Source organism: Uloborus diversus, chromosome 8 (assembly GCF_026930045.1).
Source record: "Uloborus diversus isolate 005 chromosome 8, Udiv.v.3.1, whole genome shotgun sequence".
NCBI classification, from domain to species: domain Eukaryota; kingdom Metazoa; phylum Arthropoda; class Arachnida; order Araneae; family Uloboridae; genus Uloborus; species Uloborus diversus.
In genome coordinates, this window is record NC_072738.1 from 104,508,356 (window position 1) to 104,529,919 (window position 21,564).

The 21,564-nt window shown below is 32.6% G+C and overlaps 2 protein-coding genes across 2 annotated transcripts in view; one reads left to right on the forward strand and one right to left on the reverse strand.

Annotated features, from left to right (window-relative positions):
- Positions 1-21,564, forward strand: part of LOC129228054 (rab3 GTPase-activating protein catalytic subunit-like) — a 388,943-nt gene that overhangs the window by 259,995 nt on the left and 107,384 nt on the right. The gene's annotated exons all lie outside the window — the stretch shown is intronic.
- The window catches only part of LOC129228056 (uncharacterized), a 59,593-nt gene that overhangs the window by 2,109 nt on the left and 35,920 nt on the right, over positions 1-21,564 (reverse strand). The window contains exons 3-4 of the mRNA XM_054862691.1: positions 15,337-15,618; positions 2,323-2,511 (exon numbers count right to left, since the gene is read on the reverse strand). Coding sequence (XP_054718666.1) covers positions 2,323-2,511; positions 15,337-15,618 — 471 coding nt within the window. The remainder of the gene's footprint in view (positions 1-2,322; positions 2,512-15,336; positions 15,619-21,564) is intronic.

A 21,564-nucleotide genomic window follows, 5' to 3' on the forward strand; every position in this document is an offset into this window, starting at 1 on the left:
ATGTTTGTAATGTAAAGTTAATAATTTTATTTTTCATCGAATTACGTTTAACTTCTCTCGTTTCTCTTACTCATCTGAAAGTAATTTATCCAACATTCTATCGACTCATTGATATTGGGTAATGTGAGACTTGGCATTTGGCACCCCAGCAATCCCCGCACCTGCCCATTTCATTTGATTTATCTGGTGTAAATACCACAGCAAGCCGTGGCAAGTAGGACTCTGAGAGCCCCTAAATTTTAGCATTCTAGTGAAAGAGAAGGGGAGTCTTCCGTGATGATACAAGACTACTGCATGTTATGTGTTTTATACTCTTCGGGTATTGTTGATGTCAAAGATTTAAGATTGACGTTTTAAAATCACTAGTTACGGATAGCACACTAGTTGTAGAATCACTGTTTCCCTTCTCTTTGTTATCCAAAAGTTGACTCGGATAGTAAATTTACTACGCATGAATGATTGCGATTCCATTACTTAGAGATGAGAGACTCTGTTCCGTGAGAGAGAAGAGAGATTAATTATTATTGCTTATATAGTTGAGAATAAATTAAGAAATTTTTTTAAAACCTGTAATTACTTCTGTTTATAATAGAGTTTTCAAATTATCTATAAAAAAAGTCAAAAATATGCGATTTGTATTAAAAATCCTTCAACTAGACATTTAGTCTTACCTTGTGTGTAACGTGAAACCTGTGTATAAAGATACTGTCTATAACGATAACCTGTCTATAACATTTTTTTTTGGGGGGGGGGGGGGTCAGCAAAATATCAGCATGAATAATCAAACTGTCTATAACAATAACCTGTTTATTACGATACTTTTTTTAGGTATCAACAATATCGTTGTAGACAGGTTTTACTGTACCTAGTTCTTTGCACTCATAAAAACTCCTGATATAGGTTGTGGTGTGCGTTAAATTTAAATGCACTTGAAGTGAAGATTAAACAACTGATTATAAACTAAAAATCTAATATTTTAAGTGTACAAAAGTTTTATATAGCTCCCTGAACGACATTTTGAATACAGTCAGCAGGTATGAATAAAGTCGGAGAAAGTTCTTTTTTGACTGCATTACTTGGGGGTGATGATAAAAGAACATTTGGGACTAGAAAAAGATAGTATCAAATGCCCTAGAATAATCATTAGCATCAGAACATAAATTCATTTGAGTTGCTTATTAAAATGAAAGGATAGATTACGCTGCAAAATGCCGAAGTGTGAAAAGTATCATAAACAATGGCATGTATCCCCACCACCGTGAAGCAGAAGTTTACCTTTCTTGACCTTTGAAAACAACTAAAATTACCCTCCGCCCCGAAATCAAACCCCCTTTTAAAAGATTTTCTGACTACGTCACTGCCAATGAGCACAATAAAAATGGTGGTGCATGCGGTGGAGAGTTAGCAGATGATTTCTAGAAAAATATAGGTTGAATGTAACAAATGAGTGCTGTTAATCATGTCAGAATTTTCTCATTAACGCACTAATTTAAATTTCTATTCACCAAATGTCATAGTTAATAAACGGTGTTCAGCTATGGTAACTCAAAATCATATAATTTCTACATTAGAACATGTTGTTTGGATTTTCGGGATAATTATGTTTTTGGAAGTAATAGTTTATGTGTGAAACATGTAAGTATTTAACGAGTTTTGATGCTCAACTAGTTCGGGTTAAGTTGTTTCGTATCACTTCTTGTATTTCATATATGAAACATTGTACTAAACTTTTCTCTTTAAAAAAAAAATATTATGCATGGACAATGGACATTGAAGGCATTTACAGAATGGCGATTTTTTACTACTGTTGTTAATTTAACATGTTTGAAAATTTTAAAACAAAAAAATCATTGCTTTATTTTTACTTATTAATCATGAAATAATTATCTTCTATTGCCATAAAAATTAATATAATTTTAGTTTCCTTTTTTCTTTCTTTGAGCATAAATTACGTTAAAATCAAGCAATAGCATGTGTTCAAATATTATAAAGATATAATATATAAATTTTCAGAAAAAGAAAAAAGAAATCAATTAATATTAGCTTATCTTTTTTTTTTAAATTCATTAATTTATTTATTCATTCAATGCAGGGCTGCCACTGACGACTAAAAAAGCGACCATTACGAGTATTTTGAAGAGTTGCAGACTATGACGACTATTTTAGCCTAAATTTAGGCAAAAACAGATATTTTCTAAAAAAAAAAATTGTTACTATTTCAGCCTAAACGCGACTAAAATGTAAAAAAACACAACGGATGTTAAAAAAAAATGCAAATGCAAAAATTAAAAACAAAAAAGATAAATCTTTAACTTCTTATACCTTTTGCCCAGTATCGAAAAGGAAAAGTAGAATTATTTTCAGCACATATTGAAGACCACGGAAGCTTGTTCAGGAAGACATCCTTGTATTCATCTGGGGCATTACATGTTGGTAAGCGAATGATGGTAGTGTTGGTCATGTACCAATCATAGATCCACAAAGTCGAGCATTCACAGTGAAAAGGGTTTTCTGTAATTCATGGTAATGTTATAATAAATCGTCAGAGCATAAATAATGGTAATATAAAGTGTACAGAACGCATTAGAAAGTTTTTTTTATTTCTGTTACATTTTCAATCCGCGATTTTTAAGATATACTATTTTTGAGAAATATATACAATACTTGGGAGCTCTGCCCCCTGCTCGCTAACGCTCACCAACCCCCCGAAGATTGCTTTGCAATCTTATTTGATTCTCAAAGATTTAAATCGTCAGTTAGAAAGAAACAGATTAAAAACGCATTATGAGCTAGCTCCCTTTGGATCAAAAATCACGCCTTACCTTAGGTTTTCAAAATAACTTGTACCAACTTACAGAGTCGTAATGGCTAAGGGGCTCCTGAGCATTGCAAAACTGCAGTTTTGTACGTTTAAAAAGTCGCTTTCATATTCATTGTCTCTACACTGTTATAACCAGAGGTTCCAGACGAGTGAATATATTCCCCCTAAGGTGAAAGCATGGTGACCAAGGGTGCCATACTGGCCAGGAAGTAAAGCAGAGGTGCGAAAGTAGCAGACAGTCGTAGACAGGGGTGCCAAAACAACAAGCAATCCCTAAATGACTTGCTGGCGCATGCGCTTCCGGCATACATTCACCATTCAACCACTTCAATATGGCGGACGAATGATAGGTTGCACTACGCGTGGCTTCTACGTCTTTCACATTGAATGAAGTACACTATTGGATTAAATCTCAACTTTTGTAGGATAATTCTTTAAAATAACAAGTAAGTACAGCTTTTGATCACTTTGTAGCTTTTAGGGCTTTCAAACATAGTTAAAAGTACGTTTAATTGTTTTTAGTTACCGTTAGTCCGTTACGATACCGTAGTACCGTTAGTTGTTTATTTTCAGGTTACCGTTACTGTCGTGAAAATTCCATCATTCAAAACGCTACTAAATGTATCTATCATTATTTTCGTGAGTGCTCGATAAGCAACATTTAATCACCGAAATAGTAACCGCAATGATATTTGCAATAATCAACAAGTGAGAGCCTAAATAAAAATGATTCTTGTGCTTCGTGTAGCGAACGCAAAAAATAAAAAAGAAATCTCTCTCCGTCTATCTTTTTCTTTTGCTTTTTCGTTCAAGTGTTTGAATCATTTCCTGTTAGCGGTTATTCGATAGTGTTAGGAATTTCTTTAAATTTTTAACTGTCGAAAAATTTTATGCGCATTTTATTTTATTGTTATTTTGATTGAAATTTTGAACGTTTGAGAAACGATTTTGTTTTTCCGTAACTTTAATATCCCAGAATATTTTTGGCTGTTCATGTAAATAATTCATAAGTACATCTACACTTTACTTTCGGTGCGGTTTTTTCTCACAAATGATCATTAACTTAACTATGATTATTCAAATAATTACTCGTCTTTAACTTTAAATATATTTGTGACAACTCTTTGGTACCAAATAAAGTCTGTAGATATTTATTGTTTTATTCATTTTTAATATTACTTTGTAAAACAAAAAAAAAAAAAAAAAAACTCATCAGTACGCAGAATTTTTTCACAAGTTTTTTACCGCCCCGAGAGTTATTATAATTATTATTATTTATTTTATTTATTTTTAAGAAAAGGATAAAAATTTCACAGGTCCGCAATGTTTTTCATTTGTTTTTACTGACCCGTGGGTCAAAAGAGGTTGAGAAACACTGATGTAGAGAACGATCAGATGCATTAAAGCCGTGAGCACTTCTTAACTATGTTGAAAACTCTGAAATATGGTCAAATGCTGTAATTACAAGTTTTAATCATTTCCAGTACTGAATTCATGCAATGTGAAAAGTGTGCAAAACGTAGACTATCATGAATCAAAACAAAACTATTAAAAAAAGAAAAATACACAACTGTATTCAAAAACGCACACAATACGGGGGAGGGGGGGATCTACAGTAAGGGTGCCATTTCTCTCTCCGAAGGTTCATTCTTTTCACCCCGGCTGCCTATTTTTTAAAAGGTGCCTGTTTTTCACCCTATTTAGAGGTGCGATTTCGGCTCCGTATTGGGTGCCGCTGGTGAACAAGCGTTTCACCCCTGAAAGGTGCCGAATGCATCCTGTAGTTTTAACAGTGTAGTAATATATTTTGCTCTTTAGCTCGGGGCTTGAATTGAGTTGAGCCTAAGATTTTCCGTTAAAATCGAAACCCTTAAAGTTTGTAAATAAGAAAGAAAAAACAAGCGAATCGAAAAGACGTAACTATGGCAACGTCGAATAAAACATCAATAATTTTAATGGAGATGAGATTATTCGAACTTTATTTTTAACGGTTTGTAACTTTTTTTACTTTGGAGATAGAAGCTTAGTTTTTCGACGAGAGATCGAGTTAGATCTGGAGTAAAAAATGCCGCTCTTTCCAGTGGTGTCAAAAAGAAAACGGTGGGACAATTCCTTCGCTTTTAACTGATAGATGTAATGAAGAAAGTAGTGCCTAAATTTTAGCTAAGCCTAAAACATTTCGAGCTAAAAACGCAAGTAACTCCCGTCGTATTTAAGTTAGAGGATTGAAACAAATTGCGTAGAACGCGAAAGTCTACCCTTTCCAACGACATATAATATTAATATATGCAAGTAATTTTTCACCCCTGTAATAGGCAATAATAGGCAATTTACGCGAAATTCGAGCTTAAAAAGTTAAATACAACGTTTAACTTTTGTTTCACGTTGTTTTGTGTTTCACGTTGAGCTTAAAAAGTTAAATAAAAAAAAACTCTAATTCGAATTTTAAATAACAAAACCCCAGGTGCACATCCCCGGGGTTCGAAATTTTTTTAAACAAAATTTCAAGGCTGTAGGAGCTATGGACGCAGGTCCATCACAGACTTCCTTCCAGAATTTCTTTGAAACCTTACTTTTATTTACTGTAAAGAGAAAGAGCTATCTTAAGTCGTCCTAATAGGGGTACTAAGGTGATTAGACGCTTGGTTTAAATAGGTGTGGCTCTTCCCCAGATGTCATTCAGTGCATTAACTTAGTTTAATAAAAAATGAACGTCATAAATATTGAAGCTTAAACACCGAAAATGCTTTACGTGTATTAAATTACTAAAATATTTTTTTCCATCAAGAGGGGACATTTTACTTGAGTTCTGTAATTTAAATTTATATGATGCAATCTGTTTTTTGAAAGCATGAAATTTGCAATGCATTGTAAGTTGTGTTCCGTGAAGAACGGTTCTAAGCCATGTGTAAGTTTTTCTTTTCTTTTCTTTTCTTTTTTTTTTTTCAACGTATAACATGGCTCAAAGTAAACTGAAAACTGAAAAAAAAAAAAAAAAAAAAAAAGAAAAGAACCGAAATTCTTACTTTTGGCAGTTGATTCGAGTTCTCTTAATGATAGTGTCTCTTAGTCGTTTTTTAACAGTTCCGTAAGGATTTGTAGTAGACGATGTTGTCTTGCAGAATAATATGTGTACTGTCAAAGGTTTACTTTTGTTAGGTTCTGTTGGAAATACTAATTAGTGTTGCTCTTTTGTGACCAGGTAATGCAATTTATGCTTTTCGAACTTGTAAAATCGTTCCGTTAAGTATAGGACGTTTTGCTAATGTAGGCTTAACTTCAACTTTCACTTCGGTCAAAATTGGATATTTCAAATCTTCCATGTTTTTAGATCTTAAAACATAATTCAAGGCTCAAGTTAAAGACCAGAATTACTTATCTGAAGAACAAATCGCCGTGGTTTAACAGTCGATTCGATTTTTATGCCGTTCGTTTTATATTCTGTGTTCTAGCTAGAATTATTTTTTCGGGCTTTCTGCGCATGTGTACTGCGCTCTAGATTTGATGGAAATTTTGAGACAGCGATGTGTTTAAAAAATCGTTAAAAAATTTCCAGACAGAATATAAAAAAAAAAAAAAATCGCTTCGATGTGCATCATCCGAGGTTTCAAACTAACTATATACCGAATTTCAAGTCTTGAAGTGCTGTAGATTCGTCTGAACATCGCACACACACACAGATAGATACACAGACAGACACTGACTTTTTTTTATAAGTAGAGATTTCAACTCTTAAAGCTCATGTTAGTGTAAAACATTATTTAAGTATCACCTTTTTTTTTTCCCACACTTAAAACTCGAATACAGGTGTTTCTTTTTCTTTTTTTTTTCGTTGTTGTCTTGAGCAACGAAGTTTTGAAGAATACGGAATAAATTAATAGTCTTCTTCTTCGGTTACATTTATTACAATTTTAAAATATTAGACAGTTAACAATGCATTAAAGCAAGTGCACACTGAACTATATTGAATGCAAGATTACAGTAATAGACGATTACTCTAACAATTCTTAACGCTTTATTATAATACTTTCTTAAATATTCATTCATTCGTTTTATATTCTGCTAGTTCCCATAAAAATTTCTGTCAAATTGCGCAGCGAATCGTTTGAGAGATCTTTGTGTTCGATTGTGTGATTAATTCGAAGTCCCATTTAAGAGGATTATTTCAATTACAAAAGCCATATGCTTTACAATTATCTAGGTTGCCTTCTAGATTCCATCAATTCACGCTATTACTTTTGTGAAAGAGCTATTCTTGTTAAATTAATAGCACCTATAATTCATTCAGTGTTAGGAATCTGAAAATATTACAAGAACATTGTAACAATGGAAAACCTGTTTGTAGTATGCGTTCTTGGGGAAGGAATTAACCTTGTTTTGATTAGATTAATCAGGGTGAGTGTCCGTTTCGAAATGGTGGTTCTTGACCACAGGGGTCGTGTTTTGGTTTATCACGCTGCTTAAATTAATTTTGCGCAAGGCTTTGTGATCTTAGATGAGGGAATTTTTAACAGTAATCGAAGAGGCTTTTGAGAAGTTCAACTATTAGCTATGGGAGTAATTTTGACAGGTTGCTTATGAATGAGTGATAAAAGCTGGTTATTGAGAAGTAAATTATTGTCATGCAAATTCATAAAAATGGACTGGTCTTTAAAATTCAGATTGTGATGCAAAATTCGTTTCATTATTATTATTATTATTTTAATTATCGTATCCAAAATCGATTCGGTATGTCTGATTGTCTGAATTAAATACAGAGGTTGCGGACTATTACTTTTTAAAAGGGCCAGGGGTAACCAAGTGAATACGGCGCTAGGCTTGGAACCGTCGGGTCAGGATCCAAATGTCCACCGAGTACACGTGCTTGTTAAATTCGTGAGTACGAAAATCCTACCCGTGGTCGGTCGCTAGCTGTTACCATGGATGCAGATTTTCTATAAACTTCCTGCCTCCCCCTCCTCCCGAACAATGCCTAAATTATGGAAGTAGTGCTCCCACCTACCGAGGGTAAGACGGACTCCTCCCTTTTAGGGTGCTTTACATTCTGAGCTGTCCCTTCCGTTTTGATTCCTACTTCGCACAGCGGAAACAGCTTGGATCGCCCAAGTAGGCCAGCAACAACAACAATTACAACTTTTTTTACGGTTTGATCTCTACTATTTCCTTCTAAGCAAGAAAGGCGAACCTTAAATTTTACCTTCACATTTTCAAATTAATAGTCTTAATTGACTGAAAACAGAATTCTTTCTCTCTTCTACCCGTTCACTTCTCGTATTTGTTGTTTTAATTTACCAAATGTCCTTTCTAAATCAGCGACTGGAGGAATCATTACTTTGTAATGGATGCCTCGTAACAACTTTCGGTAATCATATGAACAATGTCTTGGACAATTTTCAAATTTGATCTAACCATACCCACTTAATATTAATTTATATCGCGTACCTAGATCACCAAAAAAAAAAAGAAAGAAAAATGATGAAATGTAAGATCTGAAAAAGCTTGGGTTTTCTGGTCGAATATTCCGCCAAGTTTTTGAAAATGTAAGCATTCCGTATCACTAAAGAATTTTGTTGTTTTTGTATGAAGCTTGCCATTGCTGAGACCCATCTCAGTTAAACGTTTTAGTTTTCCATCTATACCTAGGCTGATTAGAATTACTGTGAAGACATTTGCTCTAAATTTTGTTAACAAGGCTTCATGCTCCTCCAGCTTCTCTTTATCGTCTATTTGTCAAAATCATTAAAACCTCTTTTAATTTCTGTATCAGCTTCCTTCTCCTTCAAACTTCTTGAAAATAACATTCTGAAAATTTTCATCAAATCCATTTTTTTTATTTCTAGTTGAATGGGGATGCACTTACAACAAAATGCACCATTATCCATGCAAATCGCTCTATTTCACTTCGCAATATTTAACATCTAAATATGAACCCTGCGAAGGTTTAAGTAGTAAGTTCGATCAATTAAACTAAATTACTTCGCTAAATTAAAGAAATGCATTGCTTTCAACTTTCAAGGCCATGCTGCTTTCTGTAATAAAATATCTGAATTACAGAATAGGAAGTTATAAAAACACATCACAAAATAACAACTTACGACTCTCTATTTTTATACATAATCTTTTTCTGTGTATTATTCTCGCCGGTGCCCTAACTTCTGTATTTAGTGTCACGAGGAAGCGTTTCGCCCCTTTTTTGACTTCATCGTCGCTCCGGAAACGTTGGCCATCAAAGCGTTCCTTAAACTTAGGAAACAAGTGGTTATCACTAGACTCGAGCTCCGGACAGCAATTAAGAACAGAGTGGTTTGTTGACTGTCATATCCCACTCCGGCGGTGGAATTCTGTGACACTCGATACAGAAGTTAAGGCACCGTTGACAATAATGCACAGAAAAAAGGCAATTATGTATAAAAATGGAAAAACGTTTTTTCTTTCTACGATGTAAATTTCAATGAGAAGAGAATGCTGTATGTTTGTAAAATTGATGGGAACCTTACTCTTGGATCAACCCTCGTATTTTATGAAGTCAGAACTAGAGAAAATGTTGTGCACAGGGTGCACCGATAGGAGGTCACTGAAACCTTCCAAAATAATCCTTTTTCGGCAAATTTTGCTCTTAATTTGGCAAATTTGGAGATAATATTGGGACTTTTTTTCCTTTTTAAAACGTTTTTTGAATTGTATTTAATGATCATTAGATGTTATGTATGTAGGATAACGTATTTTATCATTCGGTAAAATTGGAATTTCATTGGGCAAATTGAGAATTTTCACCCTTCCAAAAATTTTAACTAGGGACTAACCTGGTTGTGCAAATAAATTAGCGACGAATAATATTTTTCTACTTGTGATTGAAATTTTAGGATGAACTTTCATGCATCAAAAAGCTTTTTTTAGGAAACATTTTTTTAACAAAATATTTCCCACCTAATATATTCAGCAAAGCTGAAAACATACTTTCCCACCACTCTTCCAACAATGCATCTCTTTCAAAAAACAAACAAACAAAAAGTAACTTTACCAATTACAACATCCGTTTACACGAAGATTGGGTTAATTGGCGCCTTTCTATTGTGCGTACGCTCCACCCACTCCACCACCCCTAATCAAGAACAAAATATAAATGAATCAAACTTTCTCAAAACGGTCTTTTTTTTCCACTTAGCCTGGCGTAGCTTTCCATCAAGAGTCCGCCACCAGGATAATGAATGGTTAGAAAATTGCTATGCTGTGCTTGTTAGGCTGAATCGCTATATTCCGTGTTGTTGTTGTTGGTACCTTTCGAATGAAGTAGGTCGTGGAAGCCAGTTATCCGCTGTTGTAATTTCGTTGTTGATAAGCATTTTATTTGATGGAAGGGTTCTTTGTGAATGCGTTTGAAAAATACCGTGAGGAAATTGATGTTTTAGCGAAGTCCTTAATTTCTTTTGGCTTAATTTCATAATAGAAATAATATTCTTCTTTTTTGGAACATCATTTTAGGAAGAACAATCAATAGAACGTTCCTTTCATTATGTTGCTGTTTGTTCTACTATTTTTTTTAGATTTTGTGCTGTTTTTGTAACAAATACTTTGAAAGAATTTCTGACATAAGCATGCTTTAAGATGAGTAGTAAATAATTTAATTTAGATTTACAGTAGAAATCGCATTTTTTTTTCTTTTTTCGGAACTTAATTGTAGAGAAAACAATCAACAGAACGTTACTTTATTTTGCAGCTTGTTCTGTTAGCTTTCTTACATGGGTCATTCTCCAAAAAAAAAAAAAAAAAAAAAGCTTTAAAGAATAGTTCATGTAACAATATTTTTTACATTCCACATTAATGTATCCATTTAAATCTGTCAACATTTTTTGAAAAAAAAATTTTTTTTTAATTTTTTTTTTTTTTTTTTTGCTTCACAACATGTGTATTCTCACCTCCGTTGCATGACACACACTTGTTGTAGCTCATAATATGTTTAATAATTTGTTTAAATAATACAATGAACTTATTTTTTATAACTTTTTCCTCACAAGTGTCTCAAACACTAAATGCTCAAGTGTATTTAATTTTTTTTTCCATTGTGATTTAATTTGTTTTAGTAGGATAATGAGATATGTCACACAAATTCTCACCTCCGTTACCTAAACTCAAAATGCCATTCAGCATTAACACGTGGCAGTATGACATCGATTTTTATTTTCCATGATACAAGGGTCCCCCCTTGCTTTTTTTTTTTTTTTCAGCCATATTTAAAGTTGTGAGATTTTTGTCGAAAAACAAGAAGATTTTGCTTTAAAAACTTAGTGTGGTTACTCAAATTACCTCCGTGAACTCGAATTTCAGGGATGTAAATTAATGTAAAAAAATAAGTGAACATGTTTTCACATGCTTAACATGTGCAGATTGTATCAACGAAGGAAAAAAAATCCCCGAAAAATGTATCTATTAGGCCTATATTAATGGCAAATTCCTCACCTCCGTGACAGACCTGATTATTTCTGAGGTGAAAATAAATGATGGAGGGGAAATACATCAATAATAGGCATTCTACCAAAATTATAAATTGCCATTATATTCTCAAATTTACTTAATACTATTTTTAACATACATTTGAAATTACTAATTAAGCGTACTTTAATTAAGAGAGCTTAATATTATGTTCCCACTAATCATTAAAATAGCTGATTGTATGCACAATTAACAAAATTACTACTTTGATATTAAATTGGCCTCAATTTTTTAATATTATTTTTTTTTTTCATTTTTTTATTTCCGTAAACTAGGCATTTTACTATTTTTTTTTATTTATGTGGAAAATAATTGGACTTTAGCTGGACCATTGTTTGTAATTACTTCTAGTAGGTAACACTTTCATGAAAGAATGGAAAAAAGAAAACAAAAGGTTTTGAAATTGAAAAATATTTGCATTTAAAAGCTACGTTTTCTGGAGAATGGCCCATATTTTTTAAACTTTAACTGTTTCTCTAATAAATTCTTCGAAAGAATTTCCAACTTAAACATGCTCTAAGATGAGTTCTGAATAATTAAATTTAATTTTCATAGCATAAATATTATTATTTTTGTTTTGGAATATCATTTTAAGGAGAACAATCAACAGAAAATTACCTTCATTATTTTGCTGTTTGTTTTTTGCAGCATTCTTTTTTTTTTGGAATATCGTTTCAAGGAGAACAATCAGCATAACATTACTTTCATTATTTTGCTGTTTGTTCTTGCATTGTGTAAAATTTACTTTTTTACCTTCAAATACTTTGAAAAGATATCTGACTTAAGCATACTCAAAGATGAGTCCTCATTAATTCAATTTAATTTTCACAGCAGAATTATTATTATTATTGTTACCATTATTATTATTAGTATTATTATTACTATTATTAGTATTTTTTTTATTATTATTATTTTATAGTATCATTTTAAATAGGACAATCAGCAGAACATTACATTCATTATTTTGCTGTTAGCTTTCTTATGTTATGTAAAATGTACTGTTTTTCCAATAAATACTTTTATTTCATTAAAAAATTCCAAACTACCTAGTCCTGATGCTGATATGCACCCTCACACAAAAACACCTTCACCGTCCTGGTTAACTGGTTCGAATAAGTTCTTAAGATTAAGTTTCTAATTTTTTGTTCTATTTACAATTATACGACAATTTAACCGAAAATGTTGAATTCATTTTTATCCGTAAGTAAGACGTAATTCCAAAACGTCTTGAGCTCATTTATCATTGATTTTGCGACGAAAAGCGTAAGCTTTCTGCTTTTCGCACGGCCAAGAAAATTTCTTCGGGAAGAGGTCCCATTTAATCCAGCTAATCAGAGAATTTCGTGAACAATTTTAGGTGAACATTAAATGTAAAAATTTTCATTTAACTTTGCAGAAACTTTTATTCGAATGGTGTTGGGTTTTTTACGAAAACCAGCCATTTTAAAGTAATAATCACAATATTAAGGAATAAATAAACAAAAAATTAAAGCAAAATGACTTTTAAGGGTCAACACAATGCAAAAATAATGAAGAAACGACGTATGATTATTTTAATCATGAATTTATTCGAAAATATTTGAGTGTACGATGACTTTAGTGGCGTGTTATTTTTCTGTCTCTTCGTTTTTTGACCCATTTCAAAAAGAAGATCTGACAATATTTTAAAGAAACTACTGGGTTGTATTTAGAATGACATAGGAATAATGTGAAAAAATATTGGACTTCATATTCGAATTCAGTTTCGCGTTATTTTGATTTTACTAAAAAAATTTCAAAGTGTACGAACACTTTTGGGAGCCACTGTATATTTGATTAGGTTGAGGAATAAATCTGTAAACAATAACAATAAATTATTTTAATTTTTCCTTGAAACTTACTTTTAACTCAAAACGTAACTCTGTGTCGCCACAGCGCATGGGGGCAAAGGCTATCTCAGTTTCTTTAACTCTACCGTTATGCAAATATTACTCGAGATGGTACGTTATTTTTTCCTTTCAATTTAAATCTGTCTCTAAATTTTTCAATAGTCTTCGCTAATTTACTTACTTTGTAGCTTAAGTAGTCGAAGTTTTACTCAAAATCTTACTACTCATCCGCTGAATGCAATTTGACGATTCCTGGTGTTGCATACAAAATAAGTTTTGTTTATGTGTATCTTTCAGGAGCAAGGTGATTTTAAAAAGCGTGTTTCAGAACTGCTTTAGTTTCGAATCACAATTCCATCGTTCGATAATTTATTAATCAACTAAATGGCGAGAAAAAGAATTCTTAACACGCGAGTACCACGCGTCCTTACAAAGCACTTAATCACCGAATATCTTCATTAAGTATTAAAGAAAAAAATTTAACAACAAAACACGATTTTGTAAATTCCTTGTGTTATTCGTAAACACGAAAGGCTATATTTAAAAAACTAATGAAAAAAAAAATAGCGCAGAGCTACGCACGCGTAACTTCTCGTGTCGCATCCGTGATAAGCAAATGTAATGATTTTTTTGAAACAAAAACGAAACTTGGTGACGTATGAAGGCCGGGAATATGCTTCAGACCAGTAAGACAGGCGGTTACAGTTAGGAGAACCGCCTTGACCCACATTAAAAATATCTCGGGCGTTCCTTCCAGAATTCTAATACAGTTTTAATAGATTCTGCACTTGTTTCTTTGTGTTAGCGAAAACTATTTCAATATTTAACTGTTATGAATTCATTACGACTGCTTTATGTTCATTTCATATGTAATGCTTATCATTAGTTTTGCTCTCGTTATCGAAGTTAAGTAGTTGATAATCTGCTTAATTATCAACCAGAGATATTTTTTTACTTTGCCTTAAATGATTTAATGTTATGGATTTTAATTTCAGGTCAATGGGGTCGTTTCCAAAATTTTAAAAGTATTTTTTTCTGAAAGAGCATGCTTAAAAACATAGAATCTGGCCTTTTTTAAATGATTTCAAAAAGTTTTATATTTAAAAAAAAATACTTAAATCGGTGCTCTTTTCTCGTTTAACGCTTCTGCGGATGACATCACAAATGATGATATGCCATTCAGTGTTGCCATTCACGGTCCAAAATATTTAATTCGCATCTTTAGTCACGTGTATTGGCAACGATATGGTTGATAGCAAGCGTAGAGCGCAATTGTGATTCGCTTCTTAATTATCATAATGTGGAAATGCGGGAGAAAGATGCGCCATGGTGCATCATTTGTGACGTCATAAGGACCACGCCTTGTTTAAAGAATCGGACATTTAAAAAAATTAATTAAAAAATAACTGTTGGAAAAATGAAAATATTTTCCGAGTCCAAGTTTTTTTTTTTTTTTTTTTGCTTATTCTATCGATTTCAGTGACAAAAAGTACTACTTTTGACTGAAGGAAACAACCCCATTGTTAAAAGTAACCAATGGGGTGTTCTGAACTCCATTTTTTTGGAAGGGGGAAATTCTCAATTTACCTAATGAAATTCCAAATTTATCGAATGGTAAAAACCATGCATACACTCAGAAGACACATTAGGCAGCATTCAAAAAGGCGGTATTGCAATACCAAATTAGCCGTATATGAAAATTTTGTAAGATCACAGTGAACTTCTGTGACCTTCGATCGGTATGCATCTAATAACCAGATATTTATACTAGGTACAGGATATTTTAAACTTTTTAAAGAGGTTGATGCTGAGTGTCATATTGCACAGTCATCCTCAAATTATCATGGGGTTCGTCGTAAATAATACCTTAAATAGGCTCATATAGACTGCGCTGAATATTCAAAAAGAATATTAATTTCAAAGGATTCGCTAACTGCTCCCGATTTTTGTAAAATTAGTAAAAAAATGTAATTCAGAGCTAAAATTATTGTTTTACTTCTACACTCAGTTTTGTTATTTTATTCTTAATCATGTTAGTTGCAAGTGTTAAAAATCAAATTTACCCCACATTATATAACTTTTAACCCTATATTTGCGCAAGAATAGAAGCATGTTTTAGATTTTTTTTGAATCGAAAATTGAATAAATAAATCTTACCTGTTAAATCAAGATATTTTAAAGTGATTGGCAACGAGTAAAAAGGAAGGCTTTGTATTCGGTTCGATTGGAAATCCAGGAATTCTAATTTTGGCAACAGAGCTGTTGAAAGTTCTTCTACTTTTCCGATGACATTTTCGCTGAGGTCTAGATGTCGCAGCTGCGGCAAACTGTAACGTGACACCTGTTGAGGTACAACCGCCAAACGATTACCTCTCAGATTAAGAGATTCCAGGCTTCGGACGGCTTTGCCCAAATGAAAATCCTCCAGTTTCAAGGATGCTGAAATAAATAAACATGAAAAAAACTAAGATTTTTCCAACGTAGATTTGTTGGATCTAAGACCGGTCGGAACTAAGAAAAAAAAAAAAAAAACATCATCTGCATGTATACAAGTAATATAATTTAATTTCTACATACGAGTAAAGAACATTTTAAAGATATTTTACATTCTATCAATATAAAAGACGACTGTTGCCGTCTTTTTTTTTTACATATATTGTTAAGCATTAAAACAACGGCGTTTTAACTAATAAAATCATGCAAACATTTTTAATTTTTTTATCTTGTGTTTTTGTTTGATTAAAAAAATAAATAATTAAAACTTAATAAAGTTATATTTTGTTAACTAGACATGAGAAAATTCAAGTATTTTGTTAGTTGCCTGTGTTTAGCAGATGCTTTTAATATAGTAGCTATTTTTTGTTATTAGTAACCACTTAATTCCAGATTTTTATTCTTTATGAATATTATAAAATAACTTTAAAGCACTAAACTCAAGATAAGGCATAGAGAACGGTATTGACATATGAAGCATGGTGCAACATTGAAAATACGCATATTTATTTGAAACTGAAAAATTAAATTTACGCAGTCAGCTACTTCAACCATCAATTTTTGTTAAAAAAAAAACTTAAAGCCAGTACATGTAATTTTTGAAAATTAAATGATTATTGAAATATTGAAATAAAGTGAAATATTATTTAGTGTTGGAGGAAATATATATGAAACAGCAAGAAATAGGTTATGTTCTGACAATCCTGAAATACTCATTATTTGGCATTACAATTTAAAAGTATGCACCCGAAACGTCGGCTTTGAAGCTTAATTTAAATATTTCATTTAGTTTTAAGCAATTTTTTTTTAGTTTGTCTTTATTTTAGGCAGTACACTTTCATGCTACATGTTTTACTTCTGTTGGAGAAAATTGCATTCATTTATTGTTAATAAATTTATTATCTTGGTTTCTTGTTTAAAGAATGCTTAATGGTTATAAAGTTTAAAAGTATTTTTAAAATATTTTCCCAGCCGATTAATTTAGCTCGATCTTCAAAGCGCATGGTAGTATTGTACGAAAAGTTGACTTGTATCAGTTACACTGTAAAAACGATTCAGAAACGTTCCTAGAAAATAATGGGCAGCTGATTTGCCCAATTTCTACCAGTAACATATCTTGAAAAAACCAGGAACGTTTTCCGCTAAAATTCAGTAACCTCCCTGATATTATCCTGGAAGCCCTCCTGAAAATTTCAGAAATCTTGCCATTAAAAGCCAGTTGTGTCCCTGGAAAATTAGAGTAAACTTAAAGGTATAATATAATAGCTTGGCACCTTCCTGATTTATCAGGGAAGTTCCAAGAGCATTATTGCAAATATAGCCAAAGCTAAGCGAGAATTGCAAGAAAGTAACGAGCATTTTACTCGCCTTCAATTCTTGCAAAGCAACGTAGTTCATACTTATTCTCTCCCTATGGGAGTTTAATTAGCATGAACAGGCCGTAACTTAATTGAAGCCGATACACTTTATAAATACACTCAGTCAATCTTTAAACTAAGAGATAAAAATATTTTTCACAACAGTGAAAAGTCTGCATTCGTGCAACTTGTAACTATTCAGGAAACTTTTTGACAATGATACTTGATTTTTCCACGTAACACGGAAATGCCCAATAACGTTTCTGAAATTTTTTACAGTGTATAGCTGTTTAAAAATTTACGTAAACACTGTGTTATATTACTCCCTACAATTTTAACACTTGCAGATATGCAGATAAATTTGATGTTTGTATCATTTAGATAAATTAATTTTTATTTTACTATTTCACGGACATCTGTAGACATTGTTAGAAGACTCCTGGGCTAAGAATTTTTTTCCGATAAATAATACTTTGAATAGTAAAAATATTAAAGTCAGACCAAACAACGTAAGTAGAAGCACAAATTTGTAAATTACAGCAGACACGTGTTTCGGCGTTACAGGGAACGCCTTTTTCAATGCAAAAAGTAATGAGCTTATGGATGAAAAGACATCCGACAAAAGCCAAGAGCAGATAAGCATGCAGCTTAAAAGATAAAAACAGCGGATTAGCCAAACACCAATGACAAAGTTATAAACCGATCAGGAACCAATAGGAATGCAAGCAAAGGCTAGGAGCTTTCTCTTAGGTACGACCCAGAAAGAAAGAATTCAATTGGACAAGGATTAAGCCGAAGCTTCAACAAAAGGAAAAGAAATTGTCAGTAACCGTGAACCGCAAGAAAGGAAAAGCAGAATGGAAAACCATGAAATAAAATAAACAGAAACAAAAAATATTCGAAAAAAGAAAAAATAAAGATAAATAGAAGAAAATTGGGGGGGGGGGGTGTCAATCAAGACAAAAAGGTAAAAATAAACAAAGGAAGATAGATAAAAATGAGTGGAAAAAAAAGGGGGGGGGAGGGAATGGGAAAAGGACAGTATTAAAGATATGGGAGCCAAATGTTAGAAAAATATGGAACTGCACTAAGATCGTTAACTAAGTTAGAACTGTTCCTCAAAATATGAAAGGATTCCCAAAAGTCAAGATCAATTGAATTGGGGCATTTTTGGATAATCTGATAAGAGTTAAAATCAAAAGAGTGATTCGAATCCCAACAATGTTGAGCAATACTAGACTTATTTAATTGTTGTTTTTCCACATAATTTTGATGCTCTTTCAAGCGAATTTTTAAAGCACGCCGAGTCTGTCCAATATAGGCAAGTTTACAACTACAATTAATTCTATAAATTCCACAACAATTAAGAGGGTGAATAGGATCTTTAAGAGAAGAGAATGAAAGTTTATTAATAGGAGAGAACACCACCTGGAATTGGAAACGTTTTAGAATCTTACCAACCTGATAGCTTACAGATGGAAAGAATGGCAAAACAACCAAATTCTTTCTGATGAAGGTTCGGTTAAGAACATTAGTTTGGGATTTATTTGAAAGTTTTTTATAAATGGAATCAATCAAAGTTGGCGGATAGTCTCTATCAATTGCCACAGCTTTAAGATAATTAAGTTCCACTTTAAGAAGTTCCGACGAAGAACAAATATTAATTGCGCGATAAACAAAAGAATTGAAAGCAGAATATTTTTGATTTGGAGGATGAGACGATAGTCTATGAGGAGGTAAAGAGACAGCAAAAGGTTTGCGATAAACAGTAGTTTCAAAACCAATTTCAGTACGAGAAACAAGTACATCAAGAAATGAAATGCAATTATTCCGTTCTTTCTCACAAGAAAACTGAATATGAGGATCAATGGAGTTTAAAATAGATAAAACCTCATCACTCTCAAACTGATTCTGGTTCATTAGAACAAAACAATCATCAACATACCGAACATAAAATTGGAACTGCAGTTTTTGGAACAGCTTAACCTCAAAATAATGCATGTAAATATCACTAAGAATGGGGCTAAGTGGGTTACCCATAGCCAGACCATCTAACATAATATAAAAATTCCCATTAAAAACAAAAGAACATTGCTTAAGACAAGTACGGGTAAGGAAAATTAAATCCTCAATTTCCGTATTGGTGAAATGAAATTCAGAAAGTCTTCTACGAAGGCATAACAATGAACCCTCGACGGGATTGTTATGCCTTCGTAGAAGACTTTCTGAATTTCATTTCACCAATACGGAAATTGAGGATTTAATTTTCCTTACCCGTACTTGTCTTAAGCAATGTTTTTTTGTTTTTAATGGGAATTTTTATATTATGTTAGATGGTCTGGCTATGGGTAACCCACTTAGCCCCATTCTTAGTGATATTTACATGCATTATTTTGAGGTTAAGCTGTTCCAAAAACTGCAGTTCCAATTTTATGTTCGGTATGTTGATGATTGTTTTGTTCTAATGAACCAGAATCAGTTTGAGAGTGATGAGGTTTTATCTATTTTAAACTCCATTGATCCTCATATTCAGTTTTCTTGTGAGAAAGAACGGAATAATTGCATTTCATTTCTTGATGTACTTGTTTCTCGTACTGAAATTGGTTTTGAAACTACTGTTTATCGCAAACCTTTTGCTGTCTCTTTACCTCCTCATAGACTATCGTCTCATCCTCCAAATCAAAAATATTCTGCTTTCAATTCTTTTGTTTATCGCGCAATTAATATTTGTTCTTCGTCGGAACTTCTTAAAGTGGAACTTAATTATCTTAAAGCTGTGGCAATTGATAGAGACTATCCGCCAACTTTGATTGATTCCATTTATAAAAAACTTTCAAATAAATCCCAAACTAATGTTCTTAACCGAACCTTCATCAGAAAGAATTTGGTTGTTTTGCCATTCTTTCCATCTGTAAGCTATCAGGTTGATAAGATTCTAAAACGTTTCCAATTCCAGGTGGTGTTCTCTCCTATTAATAAACTTTCATTCTCTTCTCTTAAAGATCCTATTCACCCTCTTAATTGTTGTGGAATTTATAGAATTAATTGTAGTTGTAAACTTGCCTATATTGGACAGACTCGGCGTGCTTTAAAAATTCGCTTGAAAGAGCATCAAAATTATGTGGAAAAACAACAATTAAATAAGTCTAGTATTGCTCAACATTGTTGGGATTCGAATCACTCTTTTGATTTTAACTCTTATCAGATTATCCAAAAATGCCCCAATTCAATTGATCTTGACTTTTGGGAATCCTTTCATATTTTGAGGAACAGTTCTAACTTAGTTAACGATCTTAGTGCAGTTCCATATTTTTCCAACATTTGGCTCCCATATCTTTAATACTGTCCTTTTCCCATTCCCTCCCCCCCCCTTTTTTTTCCACTCATTTTTATCTATCTTCCTTTGTTTATTTTTACCTTTTTGTCTTGATTGACACCCCCCCCCCCCCAATTTTCTTCTATTTATCTTTATTTTTTCTTTTTTCGAATATTTTTTGTTTCTGTTTATTTTATTTCATGGTTTTCCATTCTGCTTTTCCTTTCTTGCGGTTCACGGTTACTGACAATTTCTTTTCCTTTTGTTGAAGCTTCGGCTTAATCCTTGTCCAATTGAATTCTTTCTTTCTGGGTCGTACCTAAGAGAAAGCTCCTAGCCTTTGCTTGCATTCCTATTGGTTCCTGATCGGTTTATAACTTTGTCATTGGTGTTTGGCTAATCCGCTGTTTTTATCTTTTAAGCTGCATGCTTATCTGCTCTTGGCTTTTGTCGGATGTCTTTTCATCCATAAGCTCATTATTTTTTGCATTGAAAAAGGCGTTCCCTGTAACGCCGAAACGCGTGTCTGCTGTAATTTACAAATTTGTGCTTCTACTTACGTTGTTTGGTCTGACTTTACTATTCAGCACAAAGGTATTTATTTATCTTAGTAAAAATATTGTTATAGGATAGCTTTAAATGAATGTATGCCCTACAAAATTCAGAAGATTTTAAACATTATCCTCAAAATGTTTTTCAGAACAAGTCAAGCATTAAAACTTATAAATCGTCCTCAGAATATCTTTTGTTGCCAATGAAAATAACCGTACATCACTACGATTGAAATATGTATTGAGTTTAAAATTATACATTGAATTTTCCTGGTCATTTTTTACCCTTGACCACTTCTTCAAACAATGGCCTCCAAGTGAAACAAAGCGAATATCTGTTATCTTCTCGCAGCAGTGTTAAATGATTTAGAACAGCAAAAGTCTCTACAATCTGTGTTTCTAAGCTTCGTACAACGTAATCCGCCTTTTTAAAAAGCCTGTTTGTTTCACCATTGCAAGAATCTCATTGTATTTCGCCTAAGTATTACAAATGTTACGAAACGCATGAATGGTTTTTCTCAGCCTAATTTTGGCTGCATTGATTTACTTTTATTCTTTGAAATTTGTTTGAGAAATGTATTAGAGCAATAGGCTTATAATTCATTGTTATAGGGTTGTTTGATAAAGATCTTTAGCACTCTTCAACACGATTTAAAAATATGACGAG